This window comes from Phyllopteryx taeniolatus, chromosome 13, assembly GCF_024500385.1.
Source record: "Phyllopteryx taeniolatus isolate TA_2022b chromosome 13, UOR_Ptae_1.2, whole genome shotgun sequence".
Lineage (NCBI taxonomy): Eukaryota > Metazoa > Chordata > Actinopteri > Syngnathiformes > Syngnathidae > Phyllopteryx > Phyllopteryx taeniolatus.
The window spans coordinates 20,932,035-20,957,466 of record NC_084514.1 but is presented as its reverse complement, the minus strand read 5'-3'; the positions used below and the strand labels follow the sequence as shown (position 1 = coordinate 20,957,466).

General features: G+C 41.1%; 1 protein-coding gene across 3 annotated transcripts in view; it reads right to left on the bottom strand.

The window, feature by feature from the left end:
* Positions 1–25,432, bottom strand: part of lrfn5a (leucine rich repeat and fibronectin type III domain containing 5a) — a 145,375-nt gene that overhangs the window by 25,888 nt on the left and 94,055 nt on the right. For 2 of the 3 annotated variants that reach the window (XM_061795650.1, XM_061795649.1), the window contains exons 3-7: positions 9,667–9,889; positions 3,365–3,493; positions 3,093–3,273; positions 1,310–1,465; positions 861–1,120 (exon numbers count right to left, since the gene is read on the bottom strand). In XM_061795650.1, the coding sequence (XP_061651634.1) occupies positions 861–1,120; positions 1,310–1,465; positions 3,093–3,273; positions 3,365–3,493; positions 9,667–9,863 (923 nt within the window). In that variant the 5' untranslated portion in view covers positions 9,864–9,889. The remainder of the gene's footprint in view (positions 1–860; positions 1,121–1,309; positions 1,466–3,092; positions 3,274–3,364; positions 3,494–9,666; positions 9,890–25,432) is intronic. The other variant, XM_061795652.1, reaches the window with a different exon arrangement.

The following is a 25,432-nucleotide window of genomic DNA, read 5'->3' as shown; positions in this document are numbered from 1 at the left end:
ATTGTATTCTGTTTTTATTTACGTTTTACACAACATCCAAACTCCACTGGGATTAGGGTTTGTACATAGAATAAGTCCAGGTCAAGACTTAATGAAGGTGTAAAAATATTAGAACAATGTTAATGTCCTTTTACTCTCAGTCTTATCATGTTTTCACATTACTACAAAACACATCTATCATGACTGGAACTGTGTGACCAATATTCACAACTGACACAAATTTAAGAGTATTTTGCTTTTGGTGAAATTTCATGATGAACCTAAAATGCATTTTAACCTTCACAAGTTAACTTAAATTGACCTTCTCTTAACTCTTGAAAGGAAATGTTCAACCACCGTTCAATCTTTTAGTACTCTTTGGAAAATGTGTTGTTCTTTAACAAGGTAACAAGAAGTCAACAGGGAGCTGCAAGGTGACATTCACAACAGGTGTTTGAGCCATGTATCCACCAATACATTTCCAAGGATGTGTACTTCTATGCCTTTCTGTGATTCTTCCTGTCTCTCCATATCTCTATTGCAACCTCTTGATGATACTGTTTAAATCTTTATTCAAATCGAACTAGGAAATGTATTGGTCGATTCATGGTCAATTCAAACACCTGTTGTGAATATTGCCATTCAGCTCCCTGTGAGAGAACAGCATATTGTGTAAAAGTACTGAAACAGCTAGATGTGTCCATTCAAAAGTTTAGATGAGGTAAAATGAAGTTCATCTGAAAAGGCCCAAAGCTAAAAAGCCCTAACTTTTTTTGAGTAGCGTGTATACAAATTAGGTAATCATCGCTAGCATCTTGATTTAGAGTCACCGATAGGACAATGAGGATTGTGTTTTTAACTCTTTTCATGTACATAGATACCTGAGTGACATTCTCTGCCCTTCGAGGACCCTCATCTCTTGGGAGTATCTGGTTATGAGCGGGGGTTCACACAGGAACTCTTCCTCAGGAATGGACCAAAAGTATCGTCCAGAGAGGTGCTGAGGTGAGGCACATGTCTCTAAGTCATCCTCTCGGTTAAGCCTTCGCAGCCAAAGTAGCTCACAGTTGCAATGCAGCGGGTTTCCGCCAAATGACAGTGCAAAGGTTGAGGAGCTCAGCATCCCAGACGTGGCCAGAACCTACAATGGAGTTTGAAAATGTTTTTAAGCTTCTAAAAAACAATATCGCAATCAAGCAACACTTCCATTTGGGACTCAATGTGTTTCATTTAAATTGTGTTACATATGAGTAAACATGTTTGAAGTGATACATTTGTGTTTTTTCTATGTTTCTGATTATATTAATGCAGAAGACATTTATTAACTTACTTGTGCTCGCTGAAAGAGAGGGTCCGGAGGGAGCTTTTGGAGTTTATTTGAGGTGACATCGAGCCGGTTGAGTTTCTGTAGCAATGAAAATGTTCCCTCTGGAATATAGTCTAACATGTTGTGGTCCAAACTCAATGTATGGAGGCTTGTCATTTTCTGTTGGAGGGACAAATGCAAACTTTAAAAAAATAATACTTTTAAAATTGTATTTAGTTCTTGAAAAAATATATATTGAGGACCTTCTCTCTTTTTTACGAAGAGTATACATTGAAAAAAAGCAAGAGGAAAACGGGTTATTGAAGTACATTATAAATAACTACAGAGTAAAACACATTAACATTACATACCATAATTTCTCGTGTATAATGCGCACCCATGATTGATACGAACCCCCAAAGTTGACTTCAAAATTCTGGAAAACCCTTCTACCTATGTATAATGCATTTTTACAATGTATGATTTTGCTTCTACCCATATGATCAAAACATGAAGTAGTATCTGTATTGTGTTAGTTTTTTTTCAAATAATTATTCTGAAGTTAAGCACTTTATTTGAACATTTAATATTTTCTTATGGCGACACGGTGGGGACTGGTTCGCACATCTGCCTCATAGTTCTGAAGACCGGGGTTCAAATCCCGGCCCTGTCTGTGTGGGGTTTGCATGTTCTCACCGTGCCTGCGTGGGTTTTCTCCGGGTACTCCGGTTTCCTCCCATATCCCAAAAACATCCATGGTAGGTTAATTGAAGACTCTAAATTGCCCATCGGTGTGAATGTGCGAATGGCTGTTTGTTTATATGTGCCCTGCGATTGGCTGGCGACCAGTTCAGGGTGTACCTCACCTCTTGCCCGATGATAGCTGGGATAGGCTCCAGCACGCCCGCGACCCTCGTGAGGATAAGTAGTACAGAAAATGGATGGATGGATACTTTCTTTTTATTTACTTGCTCTTATTTTGAAATCCACAGCCCTACTTTTATTTACTAAATGAGAAAACACAGTTGTGCTCATATGTTTGATTACCCAGTCAGAATTTGTAAGAACAGTACAATTCTTAAAAGAAACCATGAAGGACCAGGTGAAACACATTTAATTTTATTTTAATGGAATAAATATATATTATATAATAAAATTAAACTGTCAAGCATTTCAGAAAAGCATTATCATTAAACAAAACATAACCATAAAGAAATTAATGATAGTTGTTGTTCAGTCATCAGTCGTATTAAAAAATTTTTTTTTTTAAATCACAAATTCTGCCTGGGTATGTAAAGTTATGAGCACAGCTGTACATATATGCAGTCATATGTACTCCGATCATATTTGAATGAAAGGGTTGGCTACACCTTTTTCATAACCTCTAGGTGGCGTTGGTATACGAGAACGAAAGTGTACACCTTTTTCATAAGCTTTAGGGGGCGGTGGCATATTGGAATGAAAGTGTACAGCTTTTTCATAACCTCGACATGGCGGCATACATTTATAAAATGTGAAAGTTTTTTTAAAATTTATTTTCCCCTATAGCTATGTATAATGTGCACTATTGACTTTTGAGGGGGGAAATGCGCATTATACACAAGAAATGACGGTACCAAAAAATGTGACTTGTTTTTTTGCTGCACTACTAAAAGCCAAAACATTCAGGTACAGTATAAGCGTATTTTGCATATTTCAAATGTTAAGATAGTAATTCAGGTTTTCAGAATGTTCGGCATTTCTCATTTCACATACAGTATTCAACAAAAATCTTTCAATGGAAATTGTACTTAGCTAAGACTCTTACCTGGATGGCCTCCCAAGGAATGGAATCTAGGTTATTATAACTGAGATCCAGTTCTTCCAGTGCCAGCAGGTCATTGAATGCTCCCTGGTGGATCAGTACCAGCTGGTTGTTGTTCAGAATTAGGTGGTGGAGCTTGGACATCCCACTGAACGTGTCATTGCCTATCCTTGTCAGCCGATTACTGTAATATATTCACAGGGAGCCAACCGTTAGCAACTTTCCAGCCTGCAGCTTCCAGGTAACAATATAATTGGTATAATTCTAGGCTTTACCTGTTGAGATGCAGGGCTCTGAGGTTCTCAAGATCGGTAAAGGCATGAGGTGTGATGAAGGAGATGGTATTTCTGGATAACGTTAGGTCCACAAGCCGTGTCATGTTTGCAAAGTCTTTCCTCTTCACACTAAGACAGAAATATGCAGTGTTAAATGACATCACAACTACAACATTATTTATGGCAAGATTTTTGCCCCACTTTTCCAAGCTTATTGGCAAAATGGAAGCCTTAACTTCAAATATTTGGAAGTGAATCTATATTATTATTAAAGAAACAGTGTACATATGTTGTAGCCATTCTACTTGTAGACTTCAATAATAAGGATCTTCTGTTTATTTATTTTACCGTGTATGTTTTATTTAGTCTGTATGACCATTAATGGCTCTGCAAAATCTAAAAAGGTCTGGATTAAACTATGGTGTCAAAACAAAATAACAGATCTTCTGTAATGTATACATAAATATATTTACACTGGGGTTGTAAGCATTTTGCTTGAACAGACTTAAAACAGATGCTGAAACGATGATGCCCTGTCTGTAAAAATAGTGTAAGTTTGGCTGGATGTATACTGCAGATGTGCATTTTCGACTATATGTACTTTCAAGGAACAAATTATCCAGTATCCAGTGTGTTTATATTTAGTGAATTCCTGTAACAACGTGCATGCATGACCAAAATGCACACACACAAATACATGAGTATCATCATTGGGCAGTGAGAACAAGTATAATTCCTAAATATTTTTTTTATTTTAGCTTGTGTGGACTATCTTTGGGCTTGTCTATTAATTTGTTTCATAGAAGTAGGATACAGGATATTTTCTTACTATAACAGTTCAGTCTAGACTTGTTTTTTTTTCCAAGGAATTAAATGTGGTTCATCATTAGATTTTATCTTTGCTTTGCCTTGCTTTTACTCTAAAGACTCCTATTTTTCAAAAATTTTCCTCCTCATCTTTTGCAAGATTAATTATTTCACCTGCTCTAATTAGCCTTATGTTTAGGTCCACTTGTCCCCAGAATACTGTGACAGTGACTTAAATACTACGTTAGGTAAAAAACATATAAAATACATATTAAAATCAAAATCAAAAACTGAATAGCCTGTGGATGCGTACGTACAAGCCCAATTCCAATGAAGTTGGGATGTTGTGTTAAACATAATTAAAAACAGAATACAATGATTTGCAAATCATCTTCAACCTATATTTAATTGAATACACTACGAAGACAAGCTATTTAATGCTCAAACTGATAAACTTTATTGTTTTTAGCAAATAATCATTAACTTAAATTTTATGGCTGCAACTTCTTCTTCTTCTTCTTCTTTTCCTTTCGGCTTGTCCCGTTAGGGGTCGCCACAGCGCGTCATCCTTTTCCATGAGAGCCTATCTCCTGCATCCTCCTCTCGAACTGCCATCATGTCTTCCCTCACGACATCCATCAACCTTCTCTTTGGTCTTCCTCTAGCTCTCTTGCCTGGCAGCTCCATCCTCATCATCCTTCTACCAATATACTCACTCTCTCTCCTCTGGACGTGTCCAAACCATTGAAGTCTGCTCTCTCTAACTTTGTCTCCAAAACATCGAACCTTGGCTGTCCCTCTGATGAGCTCATTTCTAATTTTATCCAACCTGGTCACTCCGAGAGCGAACCTCAACATCTTCATTTCCGCCACCTCCAGCTCTGCTTCCTGTTTTCTCTTCAGTGCCACTGTCTCTAATCCATACATCATGGCTGGCCTCACCACTGTTTTATAAACTTTGCCCTTCATCCTAGCAGAAACACTTCTGTCACATAACACACCTGACACCTTCCTCCACCCGTTCCAACCTGCTTGGACCCGTTTCTTCACTTCCTGACCACACTCACCATTGCTCTGGACGGTTGACCTCAAGTATTTAAAGTCCTCTACCCTTGCCATCTCTTCTCCCTGTAGCTTCATTCTTCCCCCACCACCCCTCTCATTCATGCACATATATTCTGTTTTACTTCGGCTAATCTTCATTCCTCTTCTTTCCAGTGCATGCCTCCATCTTTCTAACTGTTCCTCCAGCTGCTCCCTGCTTTCACTGCAGATCACAATGTCATCTGCAAACATCATGGTCCACGGGGATTCCAGTCTAACCTCATCTGTCAGCCTATCCATCACCACTGTAAAAAGGAAGGGGCTCAGGGCTGATCCCTGATGCAGTCCCACGTCCACCTTAAATTCTTCTGTCACACCGACAGCACACCTCACCGCTGTTCTGCTGCCCTCGTACATGTCCTGTATTATTCTAACATACTTCTCTGCCACTCCAGACTTCTGCATGCAGTACCACAGTTCCTCTCTGGGTACTCTGTCATAGGCTTTCTCTAGATCTACAAAGACACAATGTAGCTCCTTCTGACCTTCTCTGTACTTTTCCATCAACATCCTCAAGGCAAATAATGCATCTGTGGTACTCTTTCTAGGCATGAAACCATACTGTTGCTCGCAAATACTCACTTCTGTCCTGAGTCTAGCCTCCACTACTCTTTCCCATAACTTCATTGTGTGGCTCATCAACTTTATTCCTCTATAGTTGCCACAGCTCTGCACATCACCTTTGTTCTTAAAAATGGGCACCAGTACACTTTTCCTCCATTCCTCAGGCATCTTCTCACGCACTAGAATTCTATTGAACAAGCTGGTCAAAAACTCCACAGCCACCTCTCCTAGATGCTTCCATACCTCCACAGGAATGTCATCAGGACCAACTGCCTTTCCATTTTTCATTCTCTTTAATGCCTTTCTAACTTCCCCCTTACTAATCATTGCCACTTCCTGGTCCACCACACTTGCCTCTTCTACTCTCCCTTCTCTATCATTTTCCTCATTCATCAACTCCTCGAAGTATTCTTTCCATCTACCTAGCACACTGCTGGCACCAGTCAACATATTTACATCTCTATCCTTAATCACCCTAACCTGCTCCACATCCTTCCCATCTCTATCCCTCTGTCTGGCCAGCCTGTATAGATCATTTTCTCCTTCTTTAGTGTCCAACCTGCCATACATGTCATCATATGCCTCTTGTTTTGCCTTTGCCACCTCTACCTTTGCCCTGTGTCGCATCTCAATGTATTCCTTTTGCCTCTCCTCGGTCCTCTCAGTGTCCCACTTCTTCTTAGCTAACCGTTTTCCTTGTATGATTTCCTGTACTGTGAGGTTCCACCACCAAGTCTCCTTCTCTCCTTTCCTGCCAGAAGATACACCAAGTACTCTCCTGCCTGCTTCTCTGATCACCTTGGCTGCAGTGGTCCAGTCTTCTGGAAGCTCTTCCCGTCCACCGAGAGCCTATATCACCTCTTCCACAACACTCGTCCTGTCTCAGCTTCCACCACATGGTTCTCTTCTCTGCCTTTGTCTTCCTAATTTTCCTCCCCACCACCAGAGTCATCTTACACACCACCATCCTATGCTGTCTAGCCACACTCTCCCCTACCACTACCTTACAGTTGGTAACCTCCTTCAGATTACATCGTCTGCACAAGATGTAATCCACCTGTGTGCTTCTACCTCCGCTCTTGTAGGTCACCCTATGTTCGTGCCTCTTCTGGAAAAAAGTGTTCACTACAGCCATTTGCATCCTTGTTGCAAAGTCTACCACCATCTGTCCCTCCAAGTTCCTTTCCTGGATACCGTACTTACCCATCACTTCTTCATCACCCTTATTACCTTCACCAACATGTCCATTACAATCTGCACCAATTACGACTCTCTCTCTGTCTGGGATGCTCAGAACTACATCATCTAGCTCCTTCCAGAATTTCTCTTTCACCTCTAGGTCACATCCTACCTGTGGGGCATAGCCACTAATCACATTACACATAACACCCTCAATTTCAAATTTCAGCCTCATCACTCGATCTGATACTCTTTTCACCTCCAAGACATTCTTAGCCAACTCTTCTTTTAAAATAACCCCGACTCCATTTCTCTTCCCATCTACACCATGGTAAAATAATTTAAACCCTCCCCCTAAACTTCTAGCCTTACTGCCTTTCCACCTGGTCTCCTGGACACACAATATATCAACCTTTCTCCTAATCATCATGTCAACCAACTCCCGAGATTTTCCTGTCATAGTCCCAACATTCAAAGTCCCCACATTCAGTTCTAGGCTCTGTGTTTTCCTCTTCTCTTTCTGCCGAAGAACCCGCTTTCCACCTCTTCTTCTTCTTCTTCTTCTTTGACTTCGACTTCGACCCACAGTAGCTGAATTTCCAACAGCGCCCTGCAGGTTGACGGCGCCGGTGGCGGACGTTGTTAACCCGGGCCACGACCGATCCGGTATGGAATTCTTTGGATGAACGCTCATATTTGTTTGGCAAGGTTTTAAGCCGGATGCCCTTCCTGACGCAACCCTCTGCATTTATCCGGGCTTGGGACCGGCCTACAGTTTGACTGACTTGTGCCCCCCATAGGGCTGCATTAAATTTTATGGCTGCAACACATTCCACAAAAGCAGGGACAGGGTCATGTTTACCACTGTGTTACATCACCTTTTCTTTTAACAACATTCAATAAACGTTTGGGAACTGAGGACACAAAATGTTGAAGCCTTGTAGGTGGAATTCTTTCCCATTCTTGGTTGATGTAGAGCTTCAGCTGTTCAACAGTCCGGGGTATACGTTGTCGTATTTTACGCTTAATAATGCGCCACACATTTTCAATGGGAGACAGGTATGGACTGAAGGCAGGGCAGTCTAGTACCTGCACTCTTTTACTACGAAGCCACGCTGTTGTAACACGTGCAGAATGTGGTTTGGCATTGTCTTGCTGAAATAAGCAGGGGCGTCCATGAAAAAGACGTTGCTTGGATGGCAGCATATTTTTCTCCAAAACCTGTATGTACTTTTCAGCATTAATGGTGCCCTCACAGATGTGTAAGTTACCCATGCCATTGGCACGAACACAGCCCCATTCCATCACAGATGCTGGCTTTTGAACTTTGCGTCCATAACAGTCCGGATGGTTCTTTTCCTCTTTGGCCCGGAGGACACGACGTCCACAATTTCCAACAACAATTTGAAATGTGGACTCGTCGGACCACAGAACACTTTTCCACTTTGCATCAGTCCATCTTAGATGAGCTCAGGCCCAGAGAAGCCGGTGGTGTTTCTGGGTATTGTTGATAAATGGCTTTTGCTTTGCATAGTAGAGTTTCAGGTTGCACTTACGGATGTAGCGCCGAACTGTATTTACTGACATTGGTTTTCTGAAGCGTTCCTGAGCCCATGTGGTGATATCCTTTACACATTGATATTGGTTTTTGATGCAGTGTCGCCTGAGGGATCGAAGGTCACGGGCATTCAATGTTGGTTTTCGGGCCTTGGCGCTTACATGCAGTGATTTCTCCAGATTATCTGAAACTTTTGATGATAATATGGACCAGAGATGATGAAATCCCTAAATTCCTTGCAATTGTACATTGAGGAACATTGTCCTTAAACTGTTCGACTATTTTCTCACGAACTTGTACACAAAGAGGTGAACCTCGCCCCATCTTTAATAATAAAGTTTGTCAGTTTGAACATTTAATATCTTATCCTTGTAGTGTATTCAATTAAATATAGGTTGAACATGATTTTCAAATAATTGTATTCTGTTTTTATTTATGTTTAACACAGCGTCCCAACTTCATTGGAATTGGGGTTGTATACAGATGCTTTGCTAAGACACTTCACATTTAACTTCTATATATTTTCCTTGATCATTTGAACATATTGTTTCAAGTCTAAATATAAATGCAAAATATTTTATTTTGCTCCCATTTTTCACGAGCTAAACTCAAAGATCTAAAACTTTTTCTGGATACAAAAGGCCCATTTCTCTCAAGTATTGTTTACCAATCTGTCTAAATCTGTGTTAGTGAACATTTGCTGAGATAATCTATCCACCTCACAGGTGTGGCTAATCAAGATGCCAATTAAACTGTACGAATTTTGCACAGGTGTAAAAAACAAAAGGCCACTCTAAAATGAACAGTTTGACTGTATGGGGGTTCAGAAAACCAGTCAGGATCTGGTGTGACCACAGTTTTCCTAATGCAGTGCAACTCTAATATAATGTGTACTTTTTTGTGCTTTGGATCTGAAATAAATAAATATGATCAAGGAAGTAAAAGTAACAAATGTTAATTGATGGTCTGAGATCACTGCTTTTGTTTATCATGTATTGCTGCCAGCAAATCATAATGCAACCTTTTTGGTGTCAATATCTACAGACATAGTGGTCAGGTTCAAAGGAATTCAATGTCCTGTGACATTTACCTCGTGACAAAGTTGTCAGCCAGCCTCAGTTCTACTGTATGCCTGTCAATGTTTGGTGGAACAAATAGTAGACCTTTCTTGGCACAGAGTGTTGCCAGGTTGGGTGAGAGGATCTGACATACGCAGCGCTTTGGGCAGATCTGTGCGCGAACTGCCATGGCAACTGCCACCATCACACACAGCAACAGTCTCTCCATGGTTACCGCCCGTCTGAACTGGTCACCTAAAGAGTAAAATGGACAGAGAGAGAGACATTTATGATCTGTGGCTTATCTCTGATAATTAAATAAACATTCAAATACAACCCCAATTTCAATGAAGTTGGGATGTTGTGTTAAACATCAATAAAAACAGAACACAACGATTTGCAAATCATGTTCAACCTATATTTAATTGAATACACTACAAAGACAAGATATTTAATGTTCAAACTGATAAACGTTATTGTTTTTAATAAATAATCATAAACTGAGAATTTTATGGCTGCAACACGTTCCAAAAAAGCTGGGACAGGTGGCAAAAAAGACTGAGAAAGTTGAGGAATGCTCATCAAACACCTGTTTAGAACATCCCACAGGTAAACAGGCTAATTGGAAACAGGTGGGTGCCATGATTGGGTATTAAAGGAGCTTCCCTGAATTGCTCAGTCATTCACAAGCACATATGGGGAGAGGTTAACCTCTTTGTGAACAAGTGCGTGAGAAAACAGTTTAAGGACAATGTTCCTCAACATAGAATTGCAAGGAATTTAGGGATTTTATCATCTACGGTCTATAATATCATCAAAAGGTTCAGAGAATCTGGAGAAATCACTGCATGTAAGCGGCAAGGCTGAAAACCAACATTGAACGCCTGTGACCTACAATCCCTCAGGCGGCACTGCATCAAAAACCGACATCAATGTGTAAAGGATATCACCACATGGGCTCAGGAACACTTCAGAAAACCAATGTCAGTAAACACAGTTCAGCGCTACATCCGTGAGTGCAACTTGAAACTCGACTATGCAAAGCAAAAGCCATTTATCAACAACACCCAGTAATGCCGCCGGCTTCTCTGGGCCCGAGCTCATCCAAGATGGACTGATGCAAAGTGGAAAAGTCTTCTGTGGTCCGACGAGTCCACATTTCAAATTGTTTTTGGAAATTGTGGACGTCGTGTCCTCCGGGCCAAAGAGGAAAAGAACCATCCGGACTGTTTTGGATGCAAAGTTCAAAAGCCAGCATCTGTGATGGTATGGGGCTGTGTTAGTGCCAATGGCATGGGTAACTTACATCTGTGAAGGCACCATTAATGCTGAAAGGTACATACAGGTTTTGGAGAAACATATGCTGCCATCCAAGCAACGTTTTTTTCATGAACACGCCTCCTTATTTCAGCAAGACAATGCCAAACCACATTCTGCACGTGTTACAACAGTGTGGCTTGGTAGTAAAAGAGTGCGAGTACTAGACTGGCCTGCCTGCAGTCCAGACCTGTCTCCCATTGAAAAAAAGCGTAAAATACGACAACGGAGACCCCGTACTGTTGAACAGCTGAAGCTGTACATCAAGCAAGAATGGGAAAGAATTCCACCTACAAAGCTTCAACAATTAGTGTCCTCAGTTCCCAAACGTTTATTGAATGTTGTTAAAAGAAAAGGTGATCTAACACAGTGGTAAACATGAACCTGTCCAAGCTTTTTTGGAACGTGTTGCAGCCATAAAATTCAAAGTTAATGATTATTTGCTAAAAACAATAAAGTTTATCAGTTTGAACATTAAATATCTTGTCTTTGTAGTGTATTCAATTAAATATAGGTTGAACAGGATTTGCAAATCATTGTATTCTGTTTTTATTTATGTTTAACACAACTTCCCAACTTGATTGGAATTGGGGTTGTATAACTACTGCCACACAAGGTATTTTCGTCAGTTATCAGAAAGATACTTGATGTAAATTTGTGTCTTGCAGCAATATGACTGCTTCTACAACTAAATGAGATCCAATACGAGGGCTGTGTAAAAAAAGGCCTTGACAGAGATAATAATGCTCAGTTTTAGTATGCTAAAAAGTTATGGTCATGGGTCATTTTGTAAAAATTTGGGCTTTTGATCGAGAGGGTGCAGACAAAAAAAAAAAAAAAAAACGAAGACAACTAGATCTTGAGGAGACCTCGCCTTCTTCTCTGTTTGGTGTGCAACAAAACGTGCAGCAGAGTGTAAATAAAATTTCCCTCCAGAGATCATAATTAGCATAAAATTTTGATGTTGGTCTCCCACTTCAGGTCCTGAGAGACTGTAATTCCCAGGAGCTTGAAGGTCTCTACGGTTGACATGGGGCAGTTGGACAGTCTGAGGGGCAGCTGTGGCGAAGGATGCCTCCTGAAGTCCACGATCATCTCTACAGTCCTGAGCGTGTTCAGCTCCATGTTGTGTTGGCCGCACCAAAGCTCCAGCTGCTCCACTTCCTGTCGTCCTTCCTTCTCGTCACCATCTTTGATGAGGCCAATGACTGTGGTGTTGTCTGCAAACTTCAGGAGTTTGACTGCCTGGTGCATTGCGGTGCAGTCGTTCATGTAGAGAGAGAGAGAAGAGCAGTGCAGAGAGGACACATCCTTGGGGCGCTCTGGTGCTGATGGTGTGTGTGGATGATGTGCTGTCTCCCAGCCTCAACTGCTCTATACTGCCCATCAGGAAGCTGTAAATCCACCGGCAGATGGCAGGCGAGACACTGAGCTGGTGAAGCCTGGAGGAGAGGAGTTTGGGCATGATGGTGTTGAACGTAGCGCTGAAGTCCACAAACAGGGTCCCTGTGTATGTCCCCGCGCCGTCGAGGTGCTCTACGATGAAGTGCAGTCCCATGTTGACTGCGTCATCCACAGACCTGTTTGCTCAGTAGGCAAACTAATTAAATTAAGCTTTTGATACTATTCTAATTTATTGAAATGTACTGACAGTATATATTGTATCCACAGCAAATACACAGTCACAGGCTAGCTATAGTGTTACTGTTACTGTTTTGTGTGCGAGAATACAAGAGCATCAATGAGGGCTGGCTGAAGGTGATGGTATTTCCAACCTGAAACAAAGTCCTCTTGCTCAGTGTCAGGGACATAGCAACAGATTCAAGATTCAACTGTACACAGTCACCGCTAGAAATAAATTAATTTTTTTACAATTTTTATAGCAGCTTATAAGCATATTCGAACAACCCAGATCAAAAATAAATACCTCATCAAATGATTGCACCACAATGAGGAGTGTGATTATTGGCTAGAATTGGAACAAACAGACTGCAACATCAGAATCATCTTTATTTGCCAAGTATGTCGAATAAACAGTGAAAGGCTAAGATTGCGCATACCTGTGTGGTTGCCTCGGTTACGCGCTCTCTAGTATTGTTTTTGTGTTTGTGTTTTTCGTTCGTCTTTGGAGACATTACACGACTCACTTAGACAAGCGGAGAATTGATAACCATCAAGGAGTCTACTCCGGACTTTCTTTCACCAACTTTCGCAAATCCGCTCAGTTTTTTCCCTGAGTTACTCATCGGAGCAGCGACTGCGGTCTTTGGCGCATGGAGGCGGAGGCGGCGCCGCCACAGAGGGAAGCGAGCCGGCATCCAGGTGAAACACCGCAAGAGAGGATACAGACTGGCGTTTCCGTCCATCCACCTCACAAATCTACGCTCCCTACCCAACAAAATGGAAGAGCTTCATCTCCTGATAAATGACCAGTAAAGACTTCGGACTTTCCGCCGCCATGTGCTTTACGGAGACTTGGCCTTGTGACGCTGTACCCGATGGCACCGTCATGCTTCCCGGCTTCCATCTTCACCGGGCAGACCGCGACATGGAATCATCGGGGAAAACAAAAGGCGGGGGGATATGCTTCTATATTAACGAAAACTGTTGTACGGACGTCACGGAGCTCAGCACACACTGCAGCCCGCATTTGGAGTCGCTGTTTTTGAACTGTAAGCCATTCTACTCGCCGCGTGAGTTTGCATCATTCATTCTCGCTGGTGTATACATTCCGCCTCAAGCTAACACGAACACCGCACTGCTAATGCTCGCAGGACAAGTCAACGAAATTGAAAAAAAAAACACCCAGACTCATCCCTCATTATTCTTGGGGACTTTAACAAAGCTAAACTCAACCACAAACTCCCTTAATACAAGCAGCACATCAACTGTCCTACCAGGGAAAATAAAATTTTGGACCACTGCTATACTACGCTAAACAACACACACCGTGCCAAACCTCGTGCAACATTGGGCTCGTCTGATCAATGCTTAATTCACTTAATAACGACATACAGGCAAGAACTTAAATGCCTGAAGCCTACAGTGAAAACAGTGAAAAAGTGGACCAATGAAGCAAAGATGGAACTTCAAAGCTGTTTAGACTGCACAGACTGGAGTGTCTTTGATAATTTAGCTGGCAGCCTGGATGAATATTCGTACACTGTCACATCCTATATCATTTTCCGTGAAGAGGTTTGTGTACCAACAAAGTCATTTCGCACTTTCAACCACAACAAGCCATGGTTCACTGCCAAACATAAGCAACTTCGCCAAGATAAGGAGGACGCATATCAAAGCGGGGACAGGGCCCTGTATAATCGAGCTAGAAACCAGCTTACGAACCGGGCTGGATGACTGCTTGGTGTTGGGGCTGACCTCTCATGGCCCGCGGCTGCTCCTTGGGTTCCTCCCCTTATCGTTCCCTTGTCGGGTGCCCCTATCCGCCCTCCTTTCCAACAAACAAGGGACACTCTCCCGCCCTCGGGCTTGGCGGGGACTGGCTGCGTTGCGGGCCCTGCGGGTTGGGGGGGGCGTCTCAGTGTGGGACGTGTCCCATCCACCGGGCTGCTCTCGGCTGGAACCCTGGGCCCGATGCCGCCCCTCGATTGATTGGGTGGGGTCCTCAGCCGCCGCGGTGCACCCATAGCAATTACAGGACACTTCTGTCAGTCTTTGTGGATGTAAAATGGTATCAATTCACTTGCATGTATCCGCAGGCACACACCCCTAGGACTCTTTCACTGGTTGTGGGCTCACGCACTTACTGCGACAAATAACTCAGGAATATGCAAATCGCTTGTGTATCCCCTCACTTATACTCTCGTCCTGTAGACTTTTATAATTCACATAATTAATGCCACCACACTTCAATTGGACAGTCGGGTTCACGACCCTTGTCCTTCATGCTTCTTCTCCTGTCCTTGTCCTGTTCTATCTTGTACTTCCCTCACAGGGTGGAGCACTACAGCCCCATGCAACACTCATATTTAATGTTTTATTGTTGTAGATAATGTAATGACTTACTTCTCTCATCCTGTTTACAATTAGTGCTTTGTCTTTTTTCCTCTCTCCCTTCTAGAAACTTTGTTCTGTTCGACTGATCAAGTCTGATTCTCAATAAACCTCAATTATAATACCACAGCGGAAGCTTAAAAACTGTGACACAGTAAAAGTGTTCCTGCATAAAAGGGATACAGATTTTACATTCTGGTTGACCTAACAGCCAAACAGAACAAAAAAAAAAAAAAAAAAAAAAGGGACATAGCACCAGAATCTGGGCCCCCCAACATACAGTGGGTACGGAAAATATTCAGAACCCCTTGAATTTTTCATTCTTTGTTATACTGCAGCAATTTGCAAGTTCTTCCCCCCCTCCTCATTAACGTACACACAGCACCCCATATTGACAGAAAAAAAACAGAATTGAAATTTTTGCAGATTTATTAAAAAAGAAAAACTGAAATATCACACAGCCATAAGTATTCAGACCCTTTGCTGTGACACTTTTTTTTACTCAGGTGCTGTCCATTTCATCTGATCATCCTTGAGATGGTTTTACACCTTCATTGGAGTCCAGCTGTGTGTGATTATACTGATTGGACTTGATTAGGAAAGCCACACACCTGTCTATATAAGACCTTACAGCTCATAGTGCATGTCAGAGCAAATGAGAATCATGAGGTCAAAGGAACTGCCAGAAGAGCTCAGAGACAGAATTGTGGCAAGGCAAAGATCTGGCCAAGGTTACAAAAAAATTCTGCTGCACTTAAGGTTCCTAAGAGCACAGTGGCCTCCATAATCTTTAAATGGAAGACGTTTGGGATGACCAGAAGCCTTCTTAGAGCTGGCCGTCTGGCCAAACTGAGCAATTGGGGGAGAAAAGCCTTGGTGAGAGAGGTAAAGTAGAACCCAAAGATCACTGTGGCTGAGCTCCAGAAATGCAATCAGGAGATGGGAGAAAGTTCTAGAAAGTCAACCATCACTGCAGCTTTATGGCAGAGTGGCCCGACGGAAGTCTCTCCTCAGTGAAAGACACATGAAGGCCCGCATTGAGTTGGCTAAAAAACACCTGAAGGACTCGGTGAGAAATAAGATTTTCTGGTCCGATGAGACCGAGCCAGAACTTTTTGGCCTTAATTCTACGCGGTATGTGTGGAGAAAACCAGGCACCGCTCATCACCTCTCCAATACAGTCCCAACAGTGAAGCATGGTGGTGGCAGCTTCATGCTGTGGGTGTGTTTTTCAGCTGCAGGGACAGGACGGCTTTGTTGCAATCGAAGGAAAGATGAATGCAGCCAAGTAGAGGGATATTCTGGACGAAAACCTTCTCCAGAGTTCTCAGGACCTCAGACTGGGCCGAAGGTTCACCTTCCAACAAGACAATCAGAATCAGAATCATCTTTATTTGCCAAGTATGTCCAAAAAACACACAAGGAATTTGTGGGACCCTAAGCACATAGCTAAAAAGTGGCTTCAGAACAACTCTGTGACTGTTCTTGAATGGCCCAGCCAGAGCCCTGACTTAAACCCGATTGAGAGAGACCTGAAAATAGCTGTCCACCAACCTTGACCATCCAACCTGACAGAACTAGAGAGGATCTGCAAGGAGGAATGGCAGAGGATCCCCAAATCCAGGTGTGTAAAACTTGTGTCATTCCCAAAAAGACTCATGGCTGTATAAGCTCACAAGGATGTCTCTACTAAATACTGAGCAAAGGGTCTGAATACTTATGGCTGTGTGATATGTCAGTTTTTCTTTTTTTAATAAATCTGCAAAAATTTCAACAATTCCGTTTTTTTCTGTCAAAAATTAACTTAAATGATTTTAGCAAATGGGTGCAATATAACAAAGAGTGAAAAATTTAAGGGGGTCTAAATACTTTCAGTACCCACTGTAAACCTTGTGAAGGGTTGGGGGTTGGACCTGGTGGTCCCTGTTTCCTAAGTCTCTTCCCAAATGTTCCCCCATTTCGACGCCCATGCCCAGTGTGCTTGTCACTGGGGTAGCCACGTAACATTTGTACAACTTGGCCAAACGGGGTAACCTGTTATTTTTCTGGGCTTTGCACTGCACCGGGTTCTGCTTGGTGGAAATTTGTAAATAATAAGGCACCTCTTCGTGTCCTTTTACTGGTTCTCCCTTCCTCCCTCCACAAAGCTGCATGTTCAGTAATACAAGACAATCAATTTAAACTAATTAAGGTTACCATGTTGTTAATGTCAAAAACGTGATTAGCCACTAATCGACGTTAAACTGTAATTATGGAGTAAAGTCGACAAATCGTCTGGTAGACTAGTCTTTACAACCTGAAGTCTAGTTCTTTCTATGTGGTTCACGGGTCAAAATACATATGTCAGTGTGACAAAATGCAGTTCTTCACCAATTTAAAGTAAAACCACAATAATAAACCTATTCTGATACCCGTCAATCAAATTTGAACTTATCATCTTTTTAAAGGTGTATTGTCAGTGTTGTATAAATGTAGCTCTCATACCATCCACCAAGTTGTCATAATGTAGCAGCTGGTGTGTGTGTGTGTGTATCTGTGTGTGTGAGAGCAACAGAGACAGAGACAGAGAACGAACTGAAGCCACGATGCAATATGTTTGTTATGAATAACATTTATGCGTCCACATCCATGTACATAAATATAATTCCATCCCTACATCTTCGATTTACATCTGCCATTGGGAGTAAGCAAGTTTGTCGTTCATCAGCAAAGGCTAACAGAGAGAGAGAGAGAGAGAGAGGGAGAGGGAGAGCGGGGCTAGCGAGAGCCAATGAAAAACAATTTATTAATGACAACCTTGATCGGGGTTTGAAGGACGTGGCAGAACTAGGATTAAAGGGATCACAGTCCAAAGGCACATGTCAGAATAAAGCCTCACATAGGCATTCAATTATGTCTGAATCTGACAACAAGGCCACATCATCAGTTGAACTCTTTTAAGTATGGACTTTTTTTTTTTTTTTAGTGTCTGTATTCATTTATTCAGGTATTACATTCGGCCTTTAGATTATCAATTCACTTGCAGCTTATCAGATTCCATAAAGTGTCAAGAAATAAAAGTTTAAAGAAAAGATGAGATGGTAAATTAGCTGTGGACCTGGTGAATGCCATACTCACATAAGCCAACTGCTTAACTAAGTGACTGTTAGTGTTAGATAAAAAGAGGATGATAAGAGTACATTTGTACAGAAACGAACCTTCTAAATTTCTCGTCATGTGTGTCAAAGAGCGATTGTATATTGGAGCAGAAAATTTATTTTTGAATGGGAGCTTGAATAGACATAGACAGCTGTAATATGAGCAAACATCTGAAATGGTAAAAGCGGAAACGTTAGGAGCGATCCCTGATTTTTTTAAAAAATTTCTCTTTCTACTTGAAAGAGAAAAAGGGGCCAAATTGAGTGCCTTCAAACTCACATGGCCTACACAGAGAATGAGAGGAGGCTCATGACCCTTATGACACAAAAGCAGATATGAGCTCATTAATTACCCTGAGCAACGGCTTTAATGAGAGCGAACAAGTAAGTGAGAAAGAGAAATGGAAAGTAAACTAGGGAGAATTAGCAGCAAGAGGAAAAAGAGAGATCAGACAGCCCGCTAATTAAAATGAGCGCTGAGGTGTGTATAGAGAGGGAAGAATTACATGAAGAGGAAACCAGGTAGCGTTAGTGATGCGCCTATTGCACAGTTCTGCTAACTTGTAAGGCACAAACTATAATACATAGGACAGGCAGCATAGGTGAAATATCATTAAAACAAATGGCTCATGAGAAGAGCTCAGTTTCACTCTGTGACACATCACCCAAAATACACTTTACTGTCTTCAGCAAGTGGTGACATGCAGCGTGACTCGAATTCAAACAGAATTGTGAATTAACCGAAGGGATTATTTATATGGAAGAAAATTTATGGGATGTTTGTAGTGGTGTAGTGTCACATATGTACCCGGCAGCCTTAGCCACTTCTTTGAAACCCTTTCAGTGACAGCCCTGTTCTCTGGGGGTCTACCATCGAGCCACTTTTACTCATGGCTTGTCTACTGATGGCAGCACAAATGGATTCTCCACACACTTCATGGACTGAAACTGATCTTAGTCTACATTCAAATCTCATTGGGGGAAAAAAATAAAAAAATCTCATTGCGATAACCAGCAGAGAGACTTGGCAGCTAGAAATGGCAGTTTGGAAGTACCCGTGCAATCCAAATCTTTTGAAGCTCTCTTTAAACCGGTAACCAGAGATTTCTGTAGACTTTATAAGATCCGTGCAGCTTTTCCACACTTAATGCTTATCTCGTCTTTCATAGTGGCAACAATTGCAATGGATTGCATTTGAAATCCTGCGTCAAACACCAAACTCTAAACAAACCACATTACAAGTAAATGCTGGTTGTTTGAAATCAGAACAAATGTTCATGTTTAGTACTTTACCTATTACAGCTCAGCAGTGTTTGAACGGAGTAATCATAATGGCAATTCCCCATTTGTTTGTCATCCTCCATGAACATGCACTGTATGAATGCTCCAAACTAATGGACATATGTACAAAAAAACATAAATACCATGTGTCATGAACTATTTTCCCTTTTGCTTATTTGCTAATATATAGGCATGATACCGTTGCTACAACAATTAATCACTTAGATTTGACTTCTGCACAGTACAGTTGCACAGTTGATTTCAAGCATTTTTTTTTTCATTCAGTCATTCAAATTACACAACCGTTAAATGAGGTTTACTCTCAGTGAAACGAAATTTGAGCGGATAGGTTTGTGTGATTTACTTTCTATAGTAACAGTAACTATGAAATTGAAAATCCTATTCAAAATGTTGGGCACTAAAGTGATACAGCACTGTAAAACACATAGCCCAACTTGTTTAAAAAGCAATGTGTATAAATGGTACATTTTTCAATCATGCTATTTAAGTATTTCAAATTAGAAAGAGGTTGTTTGAGGCGTTGAGGACACAACAAAAAAGAAGAAATTCGGTCATTTAAAATTAAATGTATTAATGATTAAATTGTGTGATAATGTTTAGTTTGTTTGAATTAAATCAATTACTGCAATTAGGTCATGTTAAAGATGTATCGTGGGGAAATGAAGGTGACTGCATTTCAAGTTGGCAACATCAAGTTTGATCCAACAGCTTCCCGAACACTGTATGCAATGCCAGCTACTTGTGCGAAAGTGGATCGAGAGATGTCAGAGTTGGGAAAACACTTAATATATCAAAGTGTTCTCAAACAGGAGCAGAGTGCCATGCTTGCTTTGGAGGCTAGCATTGTGCATTTAACGTTTTAGTTACGTAAACCACTTGCATCAACAACGTCAACTGATCTGAACTCAAAATAAGCATTACATGCATGAATATTGTGTCAACTGACAAAGACGGTTACTTAACAGGAAATATGCTAGTCAACAAAACTTGTCCATGTTGTAATATAAACCGAGGAAGTTAGTGCAAATAGTATCATTAACACAACATGAGAGGTTCCCATGCTGGCCTACTATTATATTAACGTAGTAGGTGAGATACAGTTGTGGAGCTGTGATCTTTAGGTAATTTTACTACAAATGAGTTCTTGACATAGCATATTGACACAGGTCACTTAACCAACACCCTTCCTTCCTGTGCTCCCTCCCCCCCCCCACAACCACTCACTGGCTTTGTTTTCTTGTGTCTGCTAGAATACACCTTATGGTGACGCTAATGGCTTTACCCATTTGAACCGCAGGGGTCAGCAGCTGCTTAAATGCATCACAATTACTCTTTATTTAATTACTGTGCTTGCATGAGCAAGCCTACCACACAAACACACAATCAGCTACCAGTGCCCAAACACATGAAAAAAAATACCAAGACATTGAATACATTCTAGTTTGTCATTCTTCTGTGACATTCTCCTTGTACATCAATGTTAAGTTAAACAATGTAGCTGTTATTACATATACTGTCATGAGAGGCATCAGTTTCAATGTTTCACGCCTTGATTATTTAAGATTATTTCATTATTGCAGAATGTATTTCGTTATTACAATATTCACACATCCATTTTTTTGTACATAACTGACTACCATGTTGTTTTCAGAAAATATTATCTGTATTTTTTGATTAATTAGGATTTTTTATTTTTTTTTACTAGTGCGTAAACTGAGATGTACTGTATGAGATGATATCTATCACGGACAATCGGAAAGAAATGTAATGAGAAAAAATGGATATTCTTGTGCTTCTCCAGTCAAATGCAAATTCATATAATATAGTAGAAGGACATTGGATACCAACGTATAAGGACTGCTCAAATATTGATTTTCAATCCCCCCTCAACACACTTAAAAGTATGCATTTTATTTAAATGGATTAGAAATCGACCCAATAAAACAGGAAACAGGAAAAATGCTTGTAATTGTATACTGTACTTACTGTATATTGGCTGGGATGTGATACTTTAAGTGGTGGAGTTGTGTAATATCTGGCTTTCAATGTGGTTTTCACACCATGACATCCAAACTTTTTTTTGTTTGTTTTAATTAAATCTCGCTGGAGTGTAAAACTTATTTTTAATTATGTGTTCAAGACATTCAATGCAAAATATTCTAACTACCCGTTTTTCTAAACGCATGTGACAGTGTAACAACGATGAAGAGGACCTTGTGATGAATGGTGTTGCACTGATTATATGGACAAATGTTACTGTCTTAGCTGCCGTGAAGGCAAAAGGGAGACGGTGGACTTGGTGCATCAGCCCCGTGTGGCGCTTTTCGATCTGCAAGTTAATATCCGGTTAGCTTCCTGCTCCGTTCCCAATAGCTGGAGTATAGACTAACACACGCACACACACAAACACACAACAACAAGCTAAGTAAACTACCAAAAAAGTTGGTAAATTTAATATGAGGGATACTTTTAAGTTCCAGAATACAGTGGGTGGCTTGAATGATTATTGCTGTGTATAGTGAAATCCACTCTTTGCACATAACGCCGCGAGGCCCTATAAAATGACAGCCATGAAATCAATTGGAGCCTCGCAGTGTAAACAGCTGACTATGAACCTTAAAAAACTGTTTTGTTTTCCCAAAGAAACTTCCCCCCCCCCCCCCCCCCCCCAAATGCAACACAAATAATACCATGATCATTGTTATGTTCCAATATACACATTGTCATCCATATTCTGACTAGTGATTATTTGTTCTAATAAGTTCGGTGTCACCACACATGCTGAGGAATAGAAACTTCAGTTGGACTCAAACAGAAAGCACAATGTGCATACATTGTGGCCATAACGGTAAAAGGTTTTGTCAGTAATAATCATTTCATCCTTTTCGGAAAGAATTCTGTTGCACAGTGCCCAAAAATGTGAACACAAGAGCATCGAAACAATGTCATGAGTCGTAAAATGATGTCATATTGTAAAAATGTTCATGATTAAATCAGACAAACATTTCTTATTCTTCATAAAAAATAAATCAATAAATAAACAAATGGACTCATCATCTCATTGAGAGATATTTTGGCATGTAAATCCTAAAGTAGAAATGATCGCACCTCTGCCTTATTAATTCCCCTGAATATCTTTGAGCGGAGTCTCTGAACAAAGAAATCCTCCTCTGGTCAAACAAAGAAGTGGCATCATACATATTACTGGGCAATCCATGGTAGCTTAGAATGCTATTGAATTTCAAAAACAATAAATACATGAATAGGTAAAAAGCTGCATTAAAGCCTAACCGTATTACCCACAAAGGATAGGACCTCTTGGCGTTAGGTGCAAAGAGCCGATTTCACTATTATAGTGACTCAATCCAGTGCAAAGTGTCACATAGCAATGCTCATTTGAATGACCCACCGTTTTCTCAAACTTAAAAGTATCACTAAGATTACACAGTATTTACTCATTTTTCTGGCAGCTGAAGAACTCATATTTATTTTACAAAGAGGCATGTACAGGTCGAGTGAACACACTCGCCTCGAGGAAAAAAAAAACTGTTCAGGGTGTGCCCTACCTCTTACCTGGCGTCGGAAAAAAGAGTTACTTTTTCTCAAATCATTCTCCACATTTGCAAAATAGTATTCATTTTCTATTGAAAGAAAATGGATGGATGGATGGATAGATATACCATTCTTATGATAAATGCTGGTTTGGAAGTTGAATTCACTTAAAAGCACCCTTTATGGTCACAGCTACACACTCACCAGAAGTAACTGCAGACTTTGAGGCTTATACAATGAAATAAATTGTAAAATGCACGTATGGGCAAAATGATATTTAGTGGATTGGAAACTTAGGTGTTTCAAGCACCATGCCTATAATTCTTTCTGTGTGTGTGTGTGTGTGTGGTTTTCTAAGAGAAAAAGAAAATGAAACCACTGACTGGGAAGTAAACCCAGACATAGGATAAAAAACAATTTCAAATGAATGCACTTACAAATGATAACAAGCACTGTTAAGTGAGCAGCCCTTACACAGTTAACATAGCACATTCTGTAGCTTCCAGTAGTGGAGGTAGCTAACTTAGTGATCAATACATGGTAATTAACATCACATGAAACACTAACAATGCTCAATGCTGGTGCAACAAGTAATGGCTATTGCGAACGAGGCACTTACAGTATACATGTGTGTCGCCACGTAATTTGCCATGGAGACATACAGCTGAACTAAATCTCTATTTTGGTACACACGTTACCGACTGAGTCGCAAGACTTTCAGCCAGTCACCGTGACGTCACTGCCCGTCTGGTGCCCTTGTTTAACAAATATACTAATGAACAAAAGTAATATAAGCTGAAGGCACCTAAATGTTAGAGATGAACATATTTTCCAGAACAATGAAAACTTGGGGTTCTTCTGTGTTTGGGTATATCTGTGTATTGTTTGCATGGAGACGAGTGTACTGTACGTCATAAAAACAAACATCTGCGCCATTACAGGAGCATGCTAATTGGCACTTGGTGCCACTGCGGTGTTCAAACAGAGATGAGATGAAATCAGAATTTTAAATCAAACATTTGAATGTCTTTTATACAAGTAGCCGTTTTTCTAGCTGCAGCCCACCCATCGTGTGAAATTAAACAACCAAATCAATCTGCCGATTACTGAAACAGCTGTTCTGCACCTCAGCTCCACTGTTACATATCAGTTGGTCTAATTACCTTAATAACCACTCCCACACTGTGTTTCTCAGCCAATGACTTGGCAGCCAGGCTGGATGGCGTTCCAGAGTGAAAGAGCAACTTTGAAGCGGCACCTAAAGCACAATCACGTGAAAGCCAAGAGGTGCTGCATTGTTGGTACAAATTTGCGTTACACAGTTTTCCGAGCAATAACTTGTGAAAATAATGTTACAATATTTTGAAGATGTGGGAGTGGGGGTATTTGTGTATGTAGCGGACATGCCAAAAGATGCCACCCGGCACCCCAGCCTCGCACTACCGCCACTCCCCACCGAGGTAGACGAGAGAGGATGGCGAAACGCAACGTCACACGCAGACTTTAAACGAATCAACGCCATAAACCATCAAAAACAGGACACAGACATTTGCTTTGCCATGCCGACGCTATGTGAATCACGGCTCCCTGGCGCTTCAAAGTGGAGACCCAAGGATGCCAAGTTCGCCCCTGGATGCTTAGTTAATTAACTCCCCGCCAGTCGAAGGAGCGCACCAACAAAGGCGCCTCCACTCTGTTGAGTACCACCACTTGGAAGTTGGAACAGGCAACAGCGACACCCACGGGCGACGAAACCACACTACAGACATGGGTTCATAAGACAGTGGGACTCGACTGGGAGTTAATATTTTAAGAACTTTACATGAACGCCATTAGTGACAGTATTGCTGCAAACTTGAATGTCTAACGTCGTATATGTTGTTAACTGAACCAGATGTAATGTTCTCCACACCACGCAACATTTGAAACATTCATTATGAAAGAGGATGAGTGTGGAACAATGCAGGGTGAGGAAATGGTCTCGTTATCTTAAATCCAATAATGAATATTTTAGTCCACTGGTTTTAAACCACAAAATAATCCTAAAATAACGCCAAAAGGCAGTCAAGCCCTCGGTGTTCGTGAAGGTGGTAGAAAAGGAGGGGGTAAACCCCCCCTTTTTGTCCCGCTCCAGCCCTAAAAGGGGCCAGAGCTGGGACCAGTTGAGAAGTTTTTGGGAGTTTTGGTGCACAGGTTTTTCCTTTGGTCTCACCCCGACCAACTCGCCGACGACTGGGCACGTACTGTACAATCTGACAAAACTGAAAATTATATATATATATATATATATATATATATGTGTGTCTGTGTGTGTGTGTGTGTGCGTGTGTGTGTGTATGCGAAATGCTTGAACTTAAAAACAAGAAAATGACATGCAGAATGTTGATTTTCATAATGGGGTGAAAAGAGAAACTCATGTGAATTGGGCGGGTGCTATGAATATTTAATTTAAGTCTTCGGAATTGGGTCACAGATT